This window comes from Myotis nattereri (assembly GCF_964212035.1).
Source record: "Myotis nattereri genome assembly, chromosome: 1".
NCBI lineage: Eukaryota > Metazoa > Chordata > Mammalia > Chiroptera > Vespertilionidae > Myotis > Myotis nattereri.
The window spans coordinates 139,419,531-139,436,071 of record NC_138075.1 but is presented as its reverse complement, the minus strand read 5'-3'; the positions used below and the strand labels follow the sequence as shown (position 1 = coordinate 139,436,071).

Genomic DNA, 16,541 nt, shown 5'->3' with positions numbered 1-16,541 from the left:
GCACATGTATAAAATGGTTCTCTCATTTGGATCACAAAAGGAAGATCCAGTCATCAGTCACTACTTAAAGCTTAACTAAGCTATTTGGGTAATTAAGCCTAGAATAATAACCTTTGTCCTACAAATTCTACCTGATCATATGATCATTGTTGCAGTTCCAGTCTTAGCTTGAATCTCCCATGATGATGTTTGGTGTTATGCTCTCTCACCCTCCCACCCGTTCTCCAATCTTCAAATCCTAGAAGAAGGATAAACTAAAATGCATTTATAATAGTTTCAAATGTACAGACTCTCCATAGATGCCTTGAGAGTCTTGATTATAGGTCATGTAGTATAAATACTCCAATTTTGTTCTTTTTCAAATTTGCTTACTGTTTAGGGTTCTTTTCATTTTAAATGAAGTTTAGAGAGAACTTGCCAATTTCTATACAAAAGTTTCCTAGGATTTGATTGGGGTTCATCGCATCTATATATCAGTTTGGGGAGCATTGAGATTGTAATGATACTGAGCCTTCTGAACTGTGAACGTGCCATTTCCACTTATTCAGGTATCCTTTATATCTCTCAGCAGTGTTTTGCACTTGACATTTACAGGTCTTGCAGGTCTTTCGGCAGATGTATCCCTAAGTATTTAATATTTTAAATGGTATATACTTAAAGTATTTTCAATTTTCACTTTTTGTTAGTAGTAGAAATGCTGTTACTTTTGTATATCACATTACTTTAACTCACGTTGCATTGACTAGAACTCAATCACAGCTGCCTCTACTGTAAGTTTGGGGAATGATATTATCTAGCTGTCTTCCCGAAAAGAAAAGAAAATGAAATTGATAATTAACTAACTAGTAACAGCCCAAATACCGACTATATGATGAAAATGTTCAGGATTTAGAAGTCGTTTGAATTTACTTTCTTCACAGTGTAATATATTTTTTATCACACAAAAATTGCTTTCAAGAGCATTTTTAAGTTTTAGCACCTTCATATGAAGCAAATCACTATGGAGAAATATGATTCACTAGTGAAACATCTATACTAATAAAAGGGTAATGTGCTAATTAGGGCGAACGTCTTCTGGACATCCATTTGGACGTCCATCTGGACAAAGCCACAGTGGCTGCGAGTCCCAGGGCTCAGGCCTTGCAGCCACCGTGGCAGACAGTGGCAGCAGTAGCGGGGTGATGGAGGCGGCACCTTCCCCTGATCATCCCAGTCGCCTTCTGCAGAGGGAAGCCGGACTGCGGCTTAGGCCCATGGGGAGCGGGCCTAAGCTGTCAGTAGGACATCCCCTGAGGGCTTCCGTACTGTGAGAGGGGGCATGCCAAGCTGAGGGACCCCCCTCCAGTGCACAGATTTTCATGCACCGGGCCTCTAGTAATAAATATAACAGAATCAAGCATGTACAAGTATTTGCCATTTGATAAAGGTGACATCTCAAAATTACTGAGATGAACTTGGGTTTGTAATTCAATAAAAATCTTAGCAGCAATGCATACATACTAACTCTGAGATACCTATTAGATTGGAGAGATGTCTGAACTAAAGGTAAAAATTGAGGGGTCGTTTATAGATGGTATTTAGTGCATGAGACTGAAATCTCCAAAACACAAGCTGGAGACCTGAGTCCTAGGTACACCTAAGATGAGTTTAGAAAATAAGTGTGAGATGTCAGGTGGAGAAAATCTTTCAAGGAGGGAGTGATCCTTGTGCCAACATATAAATCAAAGATTAAAACTGAGAATTGACTATTCACTTTAGCTATGTGGAGGTGACCTTGACAGCAGTTTCAGGGAGTTATGGATGCAAAAGGCTGATTTAAGGGGATTCAAGAGAAAACAGGAGGAAAAGAATTGGAGATAGCCTCTGTAGACAGCTTTCAGGGATTTTTCCTCTAAAGAAAGGCAGACAAACATAACTGGGAGAGGGCTGTGTGGTCAAGAGAGGATTTGATTTATTTTTGTTTTAAGATGAAAGAACTTACAAAATGTGTACTGCACAGTCCATTAAGTTGTCATATTATAATTATATTTTTACTAGGGGCCTGGTGCATGAAATTTGTGCACGGGTAAGGTCTCAGCGATCAGGGCCTTCAGGCTGCTGGCTGGGGCCTGCCTTTATTCCATGCCGCCCCCTGGTGGTCAGCACACGTCATAGCAAGCGCTCAAACTCCCAGTCTGTTGAACTCCTGAGGGGACAATTTGCATATTAGCCTTTTATTATATAGGATTATTGTTATTTTTAATCCTTACCTGAGGATATGTTTTTTGTTTTGTTTTGTTTTTTAATTCATTCTGAAAGAGAGAGAGAAAAAGAAACATCAATTGGTTGCCTCCTGTATGCACCCAGACCAGGGATCCAATCTGCAACCTGGGTATGTGCCCTAACCAGGAATCTCAATCAATCTCTCTCTCTCTCTCTCTCTCTCTCTCTCTCTCTCTCTCTCTCTCTCTTCCTGCCTCCCTCCCTCCCCTCACACCCCTTTCTTCTCTGCCTAAAAGTCAATAGAAACATATCCTTGGGTGAGGATTAAAAAAAAACAAACAAACAACTCTCTTGAGGTTAGTGGTTATGAACTAAGAGTGAAAATAGCCTAGTTTTTGTTTTTCTCCGCTTGTGTTCAACTTCATAGGTGCCGGCCCAGAGTAGGCATTATTGATTTATCTAGGGTTAGGTGACTTTGAGCAAGTCAGAGAAAGGCAAAGGAGTGAATTGAAGCTGTTTGAGAGCAAAGTGAGTACATGGGGTGGTAAGGGACAGGGAAATATTGGCAGGGTCAGCTCAGAGTGAAGAATTGTGAGGATTGTGTATGAGAGGGAATGAAGAATGGAACCTTGATTTGAGGTTGTGAATGGTTTTCAGTCATAACCAGATAAAAGCCAAGAGTGGAAGAGAAGAGAGCCAGGAATTGTAAGGCCAACCTAGTGAAAGGACATCCTTGTGGATACTGACTCGATGCTCAGAACCTGAAGGCCATATCTATTATTTTCTAATATTCTTGGTTGCTGTGGGATGATCTGATAACAGCTTTAGTATTCCTACTTGGTGTGAGGTTCATGTCTCTTCTTTCAGTTTCTGTTCTTAGTCCTTAGTGCTCTAATGATTTTCTAGGTGTTCTCTCTCATTTCTTCTAGTGAATTTAAGTTTTAGCTCTCAAATTTCTAATTTCCAAGAGTTCTGTCTTACTTCTGATTAACTTTTCATAGCATCCCTTTCTAAAATACATGTGGTTTTTGATGATCTGCGTGACTTGTGCTAATACATATGGTTCATGCATCAGAATATGGTTCTTTTTCTTCATTAAGATCATATCTGCACTTAGGTATTATATTTTTGCATGTAATTTTTTCTGAATGAGGAAGTATACTGGGTTAGTAATTAACACTTCAATATCTTTCCATTTTAGGTGTCAAAAAATAAAGATGGGAAAGAACAAAGTGGAACTGCATCACCATCCGAAGATGAAGCGTTCTCCTGGCCAGGTCCCAAAACAGTTATGTTGAAAAGAACATCTCAAGGCTTTGGTTTTACATTAAGGCATTTTATTGTTTATCCCCCAGAGTCTGCGATTCAGTTTTCATATAAGGTAAGAGATGTCGTTAAAGTCACTTGAAACCAAAGCAAAGCTATTCCCGTTTCCTTTCTATCTTCTCATCCCCTTTCCCACCTCTTTTCTATCTTAGAAGTGTTATATTTTCATTTTTACTATATTCTTTCAGATATTTTTCTATCTTCGAGAACAGAAATTTTAATCTCTGAAAGGTTATACTGATTATTAATTCCAAATCTATTTTGCTAGGACTTCTAATTCCAAATTATTGTACTTTTTCTAATAGCTGTTTTTCTACTCTCTAGAAAGGTGGTGAGTTTTATGGGCAGAGAATGCAGTGGCAATACTTTGTTAAAATGTTCTGGCAGTTACAAAAAGTTATTGGGATTAGAATAGTACATGACTTTCAGATATGTAATATAATGGCAAGTCAGAATCTGAAAACATAGCTTCTTACAGGGTGAATTACATTCCCATGCTTCAGTGTAGAGTAGTAGCATGGTCTCATAAGGGGCAGCATGGGATAATTATAACACAGCTGACACACTGGGTACTTGCTGTGTGTTCTTTATTATTCATTATGAGCGTCTCTCACTTCGTTATTAGCCTACATAACATCTGGAAACTGATCTGAGTCACATTATGAGTAAGTCGTGGACCTAGGGTTTTAACTTGCCAACATGAATGCCTGATTCTTACTTACTATACAACAGTGTAAGGAAATAAGAAATTTAGAAAAGTTGTGAGACCTAGGCCAAACCAATCAACTTCTTTTGGCTTCTTGACTTCCATTTTAATTTGAGGGAATGGAATTAGAAGATTAGGAAACCATTTCTAATTCAAAATTTCTATGACTCTTAGGCTGTCTTTTAAAACATAGTGTGAATAGTTTTTATGGGTTATGAAGAAGTACTATTTTTGGAATTAAAATTTACCAGTTTGGGGTTCTTGAAATGTCTATAGAACTACTGACCTGGGTTTTCTAAGAATCTGCTGTATCCTAAAGTGTCTAGCTTAGCATTCCTTTTGTGTTAGGCCGTATGTGAGAGCCTAACACACAAGGAATAGAGTCCCTTCCTTTAGTTACATATTAAGGCTGAGTCTGTTTTGTCTTTCGATTTTGTTTGAAGAAGAGCTTTTTGGTCATGATGAACATATAGTTGATATCATTTCATAAGATAATTTTACCAAACACAAATTAAAAATGAGTCATCATCATTATTATTATTTCTATTATTGGAAAATACTTCTAGAAGTTTTAGTCGCACAGTATAATTGTTAACAGCATAGTCATTGAAGTCAAAAGAGCCTGGGTTTGAGTCCCATCTCTGCCCCTTGCTAGCTCTGTGATCTTGGGGAAGTCACCTAACAGGCAATAACAGCACCTTTCTCACAGGTTGTAGTGTTGCTTACATGATATAATATATGTAAAACACTTAGTCCTGGAATTGGTATAGAGTAATTGCTCAGTAAACTAATTTTTAATGCTACTATTTACACAGATGTTCTTGCAAATAGGTCTGTCTTGTAAAGTTTACATGGGAAATACATATTGAAATCTTTTCCTTTTTAATTATGAAATCTTATCCATTCACTTCACAGGAGTTTTTTTAAAAAAATTCCTATTGTATAGCTTTTAGAAAATGTGCAATTAATACAACGTTATCTTTATTATGTTACTTAGCTGACAAGCTCACCAGTCTCAGAACAGAGCTTATAACCAGAAAAAATATATATACAGTGTGGGGCAAAAGTAGGTTTACAGTTGTCTATGTGGAAAATAATAAAATAATTAATAAATAATAATACAAGAATAAACTCTGTGTATTACATACCCACAACTGTAAACCTACTTTTACCTCACCCTGTACATTTGGACAGCCAAATAAAGGTCAAAAGTTAAATGATGAATTATCAGTCCACTTTTTTTGTTTCTACAGTAGATTGTAGCTTTCATATGATAGCGTTTCAACAAATATTTGAGTAAATGTATTTTTATACTAGTTTTGCAAAGTTGCTTTTCTGATTTCCCAGCTAGAGGTGGATACATAGCAGCAGGACAGCCTGGTAGCAATGAATAAAACCAAATCTCAAAATTGAATAGAAGAAATAAAATATATAGCATATTGGAGCCACTCAATTTATACAAAGACAGTTCTGGCCCCTGTAATAGCCCCTAAAGGCACATTTTATTAGCGTATATAGCACAGTAAGTGGTGGCCAGCCTGGCCCTCTCTCCTGAGTTCTAGGTTCATCTATCCAGCTGCCTACTTTTGACACCTGCACCGTGGGAATCTCCACACTCATTGTCAAAAACTGAACTCCAATGTCTTCCCTACAGATTGGCTTCACCCATAGTCGTCCTGTCTCTGTTTATGAAGGCTCCAACCTTCTGGCAAAAGGCACTGTTATAGTGAGATTGTAATGAGCACATTTTGGGGAGGGTAGTTTAAATTGGATTGAGCCTTGCTGTGATTTCACTAGAGTTTATAAATATGGTTTCATATATGGATATATATGTTTTATTTTGTAGGATGAAGAAAATGGCAACAGAGGAGGTATGCTATAAAAGTTTAAATTTTTCTCTGAATGTTTTTCTACTCATTTCTTTCTGTCTTTAAGTAATATTATAGAAGATGATACAGTTTTTGGAATTCAAATATATAACAATTCTTAGATGTGAGAGTCAGAAATTAAATATTTTTCCTGTAGATTTCAGAGTTTTATGAATCATTGCATCATCATAATTTGAACAAGTAATGATTTTATTGTTAATTATCTATATTATAAAAGGCCTGTGGCCCTAAATGCCCTAACGACCAAAGACCGGCGCAGGTGGGTGGGGCTGTGAGCATGGCCAGGCCATGAGAGTGGGCGGGGTTACACGAATTCGAGCTCTGGGCTTCTAGTATATTAGTATTTGGGGGAGGAATATATCATATGATTCTGAGGAAAGTAATTCTGAGATTGTTATTCAATTGGTAATCTTTAACTTAGTGGTTCTTTTAGGTAAGAAATACTGTGTGTTTTATCTACTAGATTTATTGACTCAAATATTGAAGAGCATTTTGTTGGATTTAAATATTACATTTAATGAGCCTTAAAGGAGAATCAGGCTGGGGATAGGATTATTTCTTAATAACTCCCATTTACTTTTATTTTAATTTTATATGAACTTTAATGAGTTAAAATTTATACACAATAAAATGCTTCATTTTAAAAACTTTATCTTAGACTTTAAAAAATGTTGCCAGAATAGTACAGAGAATTTTCATAGATAACTTCCTCTAGTGTTAAAAATTTATATAACCATGGTATAATTAACAAAACTAAGAAATTGGTATTGGTATGATAAATTACAGACTTTATTTGGACTTCTACCAGTTTTCTACTAGTGTCATTTTCTGTTCCAGGATTTCTGTGTTGCATTCACTTGTCATGTCCTCTTAGACTCCCCTGAGCCTCATCTTTCGGATATGTTATGCCCTTAATACTTTTGCAGAGTACTGGTCAGGTATTTTGTAGGATGTTCTTCAATTTGGTTTTGTCTCATGTTTTCTCATCATTACTTTGAAGTTATACATTTTTAGCAAGGATACATTTGCACCTATTTTAAGTGTATAGTATTTTGATAATGCATAACTTATGAAATCACCATTCCTATCAAGATGGTGATATCAAAAAGAACTTTTCCATGTTTCTATAAAGTTGCCTTGGGTCCCTTTGCTGTCAGCACTCCGCTGGCCCTGGACAATCCTTAATCTGCGTTGTCACTGTAGATTAGTTTGCCCCTTCTAGAATTTTTTTTATGTATAGAATAATACAATTGGTACTCTGTGCCTTTTACTTGGCATAATATTGTTGAGATTCACTTCATTCTATGTATAGGTACAAATAATATATTTTTTTAAAATATATTTTATTGATTTTTTACAGAGAGGAAGGGAAAGAGATAGCGAGTTAGAAACATCGATGAGAGAGAAACATCGATCAGCTGCCTCCTGCACATCTCCTACTGGGGATGTGCCCGCAACCCAGGTACATGCCCTTGACCAGAATCGAACCTGGGACCTTTCAGTCCCCAAGCCGACGCTCTATCCACTGAGCCAAACCGGTTTCGGCGGTACAAATAATATTATCTTTTATTGCTGAGTAGTTTTCTCTTGTGTGGATATACCACAAATTGTTTATCCACTCACCTGTTAATGAACCTTTGTAATACTGATATCAGATTTAAAATCTAGGAATGATTATGCTAAGGGTAAAATGAGAGGAAATCATTTCTTTCAGCACTATCAAAAGTAATCTGAGTGTAGGACCATGTGGGACCCTTCATAGTTGTCACTGTTGTTCAAGATGGGCCACTCCTGTGTCACCATATGTCATGCACCAGGGCTCAGGATGAGTTCCAAATGTTACTTGGCATGGATTAGAAGCGGGCATTAGTGGGAAAAGGGGAAATTTGTACAGCCAGCATCAGCAAGAGAAAAAGGACATGGGTTTTCTATCGTCATGCCTGGACAACCGTCTGGACACATAGCACCTAGAATTTCATGCCTGCCATGTGCTGGTCTTCATTGAGAGAAATATCCTTCTAATAAATGTAAAAGGTCATAGTTATAAAACTTTACACAGATGCTGATACATATCTGACAGAGCTCACTGAAGTGAATGAATTTAGTTGTGTGGCTTGACTGGAGAGAATGGACATAAACATGTGCAATGGAACACTAAAAGATCCAGGTTCAACACAAGGAGATTTGGAGAAATGTGATAAAGTGAGGCTGAAGGGGGTTATCTGCTGGAGAGTATCAGAGTTTAATACCGATTTTATTTATTTTACTTAATCTCAGTATAAAGAGGGTTTGTGTTCACATGCAGAAATGTATGTATTATAGTAAGATGAAAATAAGCTCATGGTAAAAAAAATGCATCAAACAAATATTCGGGAGATATTTAGTACATGTAAATGTGTGCTATGGATTCTACACTGTTACCAGAGATGGGCTCTAAATTTGCTTTTGAGCTTTCCAGTGGGGGTAAAAAAAAAGAAAGAAAGAAAATATGATTAGGTAAGGATTCACATTGTCCAGAAGAAAATAACATTCTGTTTGCACCGAGGTCTGAGATAGATTTCTCCTATGGGCCCTCATAATGGGAAACAGTGAGTAATACAGTAGATGTATCCTCAATACTGTTCCTTCATATGCTGTTTTTTTTTGTTTGTTTGTTAGTTTTGTTTTGTTTTAAACAGATCCTTCAATGCAAGCTGATTTCAAAACCCCAAAGTCCAGTTTAGTTTAAAGGGCTTCTCAACTAGAGACAGTTTTGCTCCTGAGAGGATACTTGACAATATCTGTAGACACTTTTGGTTGTCACAATTGGGGGAAGGTGCTATGCTGTTGGCATCTAGCAGGCCAGGGATGGTGCATGTCCTACAATGCACAGGACAGCACCCCACAACAAAGAACTATTCGACCCAAAATGTGAATAGTGCTGCTGTTGAGAAGCCCCGGATTACAGTGATAGACACCAAAACTGTGTGGTCCAACCGCACAGGTCTCCAAGAGTCTGGCTTGATCCAAAGACAATATTCAGACCATTTAGAAGAACAGATACTCAAGACCACATCTTCAGTGATCTTTTATGAATATTATCCCTTACAACTGAATTTCTATCTGAATTGAGTTACTGATATAGTTTGGGGTTAAATTACCTGGCATTGCCTGTTGTTGGTGAAGGAATAATCATTAGTAAGGAAAAGGCTACATATTTTGAGAAATATATAGAGTCAATATAATAACTAGAAGACAATTGAAATGTAATAAAAAGTTAACATCAGGGATATAATTGATTGAAGGAGAAAATAATTATAGGCTAGGTTAACAAAAAATTAAATCAATAATTTAAAAGGCTAGTAGAGGAATTAAAAGAAACACAACAAAATTAAGGCTTTAAAATAAGAGAAATACAAATTTAAGCATCTTACCTCCTGGCAAAGCAAAGGCTCATCAAGAGTAAGATCCTTGTAAATTATAGAACATTGTGCATTTTCTTTCTAAGGAGAATGTTTGAAAAGGCATAAGAGTACCTAAACAAGTTGTTTTGGGGACTTAGCTATATTAGGCATCCTAATATATGTTATTACCCAACTTAGTCATCGCTATAATGCTGTGAGATGTGAGACATTATTCCCATTTTGTAGATGAGGAAACTGAGACTGAAAAAGATTTAAAGACACTTACTTGTCCAAGACCACACGGCTAAGTGACAGAGCTTTGTATGCCCAAATCAGGTGTGTCTAACTTTGAAGTCCCTCTTCCTTTAACTCTGCTATCTTACTTTGTTGACTTATTTTTAAGTCTCCTTCATTTACTTAATTTTGTTTCAAAAATGTCTTTAAACATAGTTTGACTTTTGTAGGGTCAACAATTAGTAAGAAAATATAGGATATGTTTAGAATGTTATGCAATTAACACTCTGCTTTATGAAAGTTAAAAACAAGGAAACTTGATCCATATTTGTAAATACCTAAGGATGAAGAAGTCACATAACAGTCAGGGATATCCCAAGTTTAGAGCCCTGAACATCTAGCAACAACCATCACTTGTTCCTCAATTCGGAATATCTGGCTAGCACTGGGCCTGGGAAGGAAGTTTAATGGGATTAGGAATCCCTAGTGCTCTGTCTGTCTTTGTCCTCCACGACCAGGTTTGCTCTTGTTATATCAGTTGGTAGTTGGGGGGTCAGAGAGTAGCACACAGGGGCCTAGTGTTCGTAATACCATTCCAACAAAACTGACCAATCACCAGGACACACTCTATATAAAAAAAAACTTCTGACTTCTGAACAGTTCTTAATAGATCAGTTTTTAGAATGCAATCTATTGAGAGACAGACTGCATGTAATTTATTATGTTAATTGAACTGAATTTTTATTTTATAATCTCACTTCCTTTTAAAAGTATTTTCAAGCATATTGAGATTATGAAATCCTCTTATGTGAATTTTGTTTTAATTAAACAGAATTCCAGCATCCAGTGTAATGATCTGAGTTAAAGCCTAGAATCACTGGAGAGAAAGTAATTGCCAGAATTGTATTCAAACTCCTAAGAGCTCCTGTTGTAATGCCAGAATCTGAAACAGTTCAAAGTTTTGTTTTGGTGTTCTTTCCTTTTAGCAATAGAGTGGAATCTCTTTGGCATTTAATTTTCTGATTATTTTCCTTACCCAGTTTCCCATTCTATTATGTATTTTATATCCTATATAACTTTATTGTTTTTTTGTAAATTTATTTTTCTTTTTTGTTGGTTAGTTTTTTGTACTGTAATGAAAATAACATTTACAAGAAAAAGGCCATTAAGGTAGAAAAATATTTTTGGTGATGATAGTTGCTTTTGGATAATTGCTATTTGTTGACATCCCGTTGTCCTTAATTGTTTGGAACAGATATTCATAAATAATCAAGATAGAAATAATTGAAAGATTGTAATTACTATGATTTATCTTCTTCCATGAGTAAAAGTTTTCTCCAACTTAGTTGTAGGGATATTTCCAGTGTTCTAAAACAGCTAACTTCAACCTTTTTCATCTCATGGCACATACAAACTAATTACTAAAATTCTGTGGCACACCAAAAAATGTTTTGCTTTGTTTTGCCGATCTGATAAAAAAATAGGTATAATTCTGATTCATTCATAGCAGATGGCTAGTGTTGTGTTGGCTCTTATTTTTTTATTTGACAATCTTAAGAGCAAAGAGGTCAGTGCCCCTGACTATAAATAGTCAGGTATTGCATGTTTTAAAAATTCTTGCAGCACACCAAGATATAACACTGTCCTAAAATGTTATATCACACATTAGTAGAAACAAAAAGTAACTGGGGATTCTATAAATTTTCTCAGTAGTAAAAATTTGTATTTTACAATAATTGCATCCTATTCCTGACTAAAGAGCTCTGTAGCCTGTTAGAGTTTTCTAATAACCAAGGTTTTTTCAGTGGCAGGAAATAGAAACTCCCTCAGACCATCTCAGGAAAGATCTATTAATTCTAAAAACCAACAGGGCATCTCCAAATTCAAAGTCAAGTGTTACCTGAGACCCAGGAAACCACAGAATTTGAACCTGAAAAGCTACTAAATACAGAATAACAACAAAATCTTGGCACTTATCTTTCAAAGACTCAAACTCCAGTATTTACGGGATGATTAGAATGACGTTCACAGTTAACTTTGATTATGCATGATTTTCTCCTGAGTTGACTTCTGTATAAGGTACAACCCTTATTATATATCTCTTTTCCTTCCTCTCTCATTATCATACTTCTGAATTCCTGAGAGAGAAATCTAATTGGCCCACTTCATTTTTTAGCAGCTGTACAGGTCAAATGTTCTTCATTTTAATGAAGAGGAAATTCTGTTAAGCTGAGAAAATTTGGTATATTTTAAGCTGTTAATTTCCATTAACATTGAAAATCTATTCCCTCAAATTAATATAACATAAAATATGGACATAAAATTTTGTTGTAAGAAGCTATTCTTATTGTGGGCCGGTTTAAGGCTATGGTGCAGTGGTGTGGTGTCGGGAGCATGCTTCCTTCTAAAACGCAGTGGTACTAGCTGAGCTTCGCGGATCTCTTCCAATGTCTTTGGGAAGGATCATTAACTGAACCCCTTAGGATCCATTTTTAACTGTATTGATGGTTTAAACTGGTAATTAGGTATTCTCATTAGTTGCCTATTTTTATTTTTTTAGTATTTTTCAGTAGAACAACCACAGATGTCTAAAATAATCTCAAATATATTTTAGGAAGTAGGACTGATGGTGGTTGTGGTGGTGGTGGTTGGTGGGAATGTAGGTAGTGGTGATAGCATGGTGGCAGCAGTGGCAGCAGTGGCAGCAGTTTATATTATGTCAGACAGTTTTCTAAGACTTTTCATGGATTCACTCAATCCTCTCAACTTTCTGGGCTTAATATTATTATCACTTCCATTTTTTAGATGAGGAAACTGAGGCACAAAGTTTTTGCATAAGTAGCAAGTGGCGGTGTTGGATTACAAAATCAGGCAGTCTGGTTCTAGAGTTTCCTGTCAATTTCTACCATGGCTTCTCAGAAAGTTATTTATGCTCACATAATCCATTCTTGAAAACATGTAAGAAAGAGGGTCTGTTCCTTTGAAAGATAAGGAGTATTAAAAGATCCCTAATTCAACTTTCAGATACAATTTGCTAACATAGTCTTAGCATTTAATACTTGTTCTTTAATTTTCTTTTTCATCTTTGTAATTGAACATGTACCATTGGCTTAAGTGTATTGTGCTTAAGGATAAAGCATGATTACTTTATTATTTGTAATTGATTTCCATCTTTGATTCAGTTATATTTATTTTAAAATATATTTTTATTGATTTCAGAGAGGAGTGGAGAGGGAGAGAGAGATAGAACCATCAGTGATGAGAGAGAATCATTAATCAGCTGCTTCCTACACATCCCACACTAGGGATCGAGCCTGCAACCCGGGCATATGCCCTGACTGGGAATCAAACCATGATCTCCTGGTTCATAGGTTGATACTCAACCACTGAGCAACACTGGCCAGGCTCAGTTATATTTTTGATACCTAATTTTTTGGTGGTATTTTTCATTTATTTTTATGAAATGATAAAGGCACTCATAAGAATTTGCCAAAGATAAATAAAACATTTGTCTAGAAAAATATTTATTCATAACATAATCCACATAATATAAAATTCACCATTTTATTTTTTACTTTTATTTATTTATTTTAATATGTATATATATATTATTGATTTTTTTTACAGAGAGGAAGAGAGAGGGATAGAGAATTAGAAACATCGATGAGAGAGAAACATCAATCAGTTGCCTTCTGCACACCTCCTACTGGGGATGTGCCCGCAACCAAGGTACATGCCTTTGACCGCAATCAAACCTGGGATTCAGTTCACAGGCCAATGCTCTATCCACTGAGCCAAACCGGTTAGGGCTATTTTTATTTTTTAAATCTTTATTGTTGAAAGTATTACATTTTTTCCCTTTTTCTCCCATTGATCTCTTCTAGCCCGCCCCCACAAATTTACCATTTTAAAGTGAACAGTTCAATGGAAGTTAGCACAAAATTAAAGGATATGTATGAAATGTGTGTCTACTACCTTTTCTACCAAAACATTTCACCACCCCAGAAGGAAACCCACATCCATTAAGCAGTCATTCACTGTTCTCTCCTCTCCTAAGTCTTTAGCAACCACCAGTCTATTTTCTGTTCCTATGGACATATCTAGTCTGGATATTTCATATAAATGCAATCATACAATAATAACCTTTCTTTGTATGACTTCTCCTACTTAGTGTAATGTTTTTGAGGTTTCTGTGATTGTGCCATGTATCAGTACTTAAGTTCATTTTGTGGCTCAATAATATTCCATTGCATGTATATACCACAATTTGCTTATCCATACATGTATTGATGGACATTTAGGCTTTTCCAACTTTCTATTGTGATTAGTGCTGCTGTGAACATTAGTTTGAGTTGCTGTTTTCAAATCTTTGGGGAGTACATCTAGGACTGGAATTGCTGCCTTATACAGTAATTCTATGTTTAACATTTTGAGGAACTGCCAAACTGTTTTCCACAGCAGCTGCACCATTTTTCATTCCCACCAGCAATGCTTGAGGGTCCTGATTTTTCCACATGCTCACCAATGCTGTTATTTTTTGTTTTTGTATTATTGCCAACCTAGTGAATATGAAGTGGATCTCAGTATAGTTTTGCTTTTTATTTCCTTAATAACTAATGATGTCGAGCATATCTTCCTGTGGTTGTTGACCATTTGTATATTTTCTTTGGAGATGTGTCTAGTTAAGTCCATTGCCCATTTTGTTTATTTGTTTGTTTTGTTTTGTTAATCCTCACCTGAGGATTCCATTGATATTTTTTTTCTTTTTTTTCTTTTCTTTTCTTTTTTTTTTTTTAGAAAGAGTGGAAGGCTGAGGTTGGGTGGGGGGAGAGACAGATAGGGAGAAAGAAAGAAACATCGATGTGAGAGAGACACATCAATTGATTGCCTCCTGCACGTGCCCCAACTAGGGCTGGGGATTGCACCTGCAACCAAGGTACTTGCCCTTGACTGTAATTGAACCTGAGACCCTTCAGTTCACGACCAATGCTCTAATCACTGAACCTAACCGGCTAGGGCCATTACACATTTTTAAAATTGTAAGTGTTCTTGATAGATGATTATCAGATTCACCTGTATTTTCTTTTATTCCATAGTTATATTTGGAAAATTTTTTTTGTTTACATTTAATATAATTAATTATATGTTTATTGTTTAAGCTCCTATTTTGAAATTTTTGTTTTATTTTGGCTTTTTTAAATTTCTTTTCTCTTTCTGGATTAAATGATATATTGCCATTTGTTTAGTGTTTTTTCTAAAAATTATAATAGCAACTTTATTAAAGTCTAATGCTAATTAACATTTTATTCTCCTCTGAAAGAATGTAAGGATCTTGGAACATGTTACTAACTCTATTCTCCACCTACCTACATGTTACCTTTATGTTGTGTTGTAATTCTTTCAGTTTTTGTTTTTCCTAAAAGGTTTGTCTTACCCTCATTTTTGAAAGATACGTTTTTGCTGCTACAGAATTCTAGGTTGATACTTTCTTCCAGCATATTGAAGAAGATAATATTTTACTCTCTTTTGCCTTCTATTCTTGTTAGTAAGAAGTCATATTTTGATTTAATGGTTCTTTGAAGGCAAACTTGTAAAGTATCTGCTGGTAAGATTTTCTTTATGTCTTTGGTGTTTGGCCATTTAGTAATATGACGAGTTCTGGATGAGAGTTTATTTTTATTTTTCTTATTTGGGAATTATTTGAGCTTCTTGTGTCTTTGGATGGATGTCTAACACCTTCTAGAAAATTCTCATCCAGAATCTCTTCATATATTATTTGTCCCTCTGTATCCTAGTGCTCTCTTTAATTCTTCTGGGCTCACAAATTTATTTTACATATATATTTTCTTACTCTATCCCCATGCCTCCAAAATTCTCTATTTTTTGGACTACATTTTTGATAATTTCTTCCAATATATTTTGATAATTTTCTTCCTAGCTGTTTAAGTTTTAAATTTTTATTGTAAGAGTTTTTTTTAGGGTACTGCACCAAACATGTTCAATCACTTCTTACACTTTTCGCTTTACTATTTTTAGCCTTATTTTTCAAATTTCTTCAAACATGGTAAGCAGAGTTATTTTATAATCTGTCTGGTAAATCCATTATCAGGAGTCTTCATGGATTGTTTCTTTTTTTCTGCCTGTTCTAGCTTGGAGCACGTTTTTGGGGTTGTTTTTTTTTCTGTGTATATTTGACCATTTTATGATTGGTGACCTTCAGAAATTATTACTGGAAATTCTTTGAGATCTCGGATAAAAATGCCATTCTCAAGTTGATTGGTATTTTCTTTTATCCAGAGCCAGGCTATTACTTGATTTGGCCTACATATCGATGTAAAGTTTGGCCCATAGCCATGTCTTAGAGATTGTTTTTTTCTTCCTCTCTCCCTTCCCTACTTTGTACAGCACTAAGGAAGTTCTGGGGGTGGGACCATTATTTCCAGTTACCTTACTCCTAAGTATGGAGGGAGTCTCCCGATAGACTCCTAGCTGGACAGGACTTGGCCCTTTTCTTCTGCCTGCTGGATGTAGAAGCCCTTAAAATGAAAGCTCATGTTCATTAGCCTGGACATATGTTACATTGTTGATATTAATAGTATTTTGGAGTGTAATTTTCTGGTAGCTAGGCATGTATGTGTATACACTATGGTTCAAATATAAATTAGGCATTTCTTTATACTAAATTTGCTAATACATTGGTACTTCATTGGATGATTTGCCGCTCATGTATTTGTCTTGTTAAAATGCCTTTAAATCATTTATGAACATAGTTATAATAAAATCACCAAGTTATTTGTAGTT

The 16,541-nt window shown here is 35.6% G+C and overlaps 1 protein-coding gene across 5 annotated transcripts in view; it reads left to right on the top strand.

The window, feature by feature from the left end:
- ARHGAP21 (Rho GTPase activating protein 21) overlaps positions 1 to 16,541 on the top strand; it is a gene marked incomplete at its 5' end in the record, with an annotated part of 135,366 nt that overhangs the window by 48,370 nt on the left and 70,455 nt on the right. For all 5 annotated transcript variants that reach the window (XM_081104066.1, XM_081104065.1, XM_081104064.1 and 2 more), the window contains 2 exons: positions 3,404 to 3,583; positions 6,081 to 6,105. In XM_081104066.1, the coding sequence (XP_080960192.1) occupies positions 3,404 to 3,583; positions 6,081 to 6,105 (205 nt within the window). The remainder of the gene's footprint in view (positions 1 to 3,403; positions 3,584 to 6,080; positions 6,106 to 16,541) is intronic.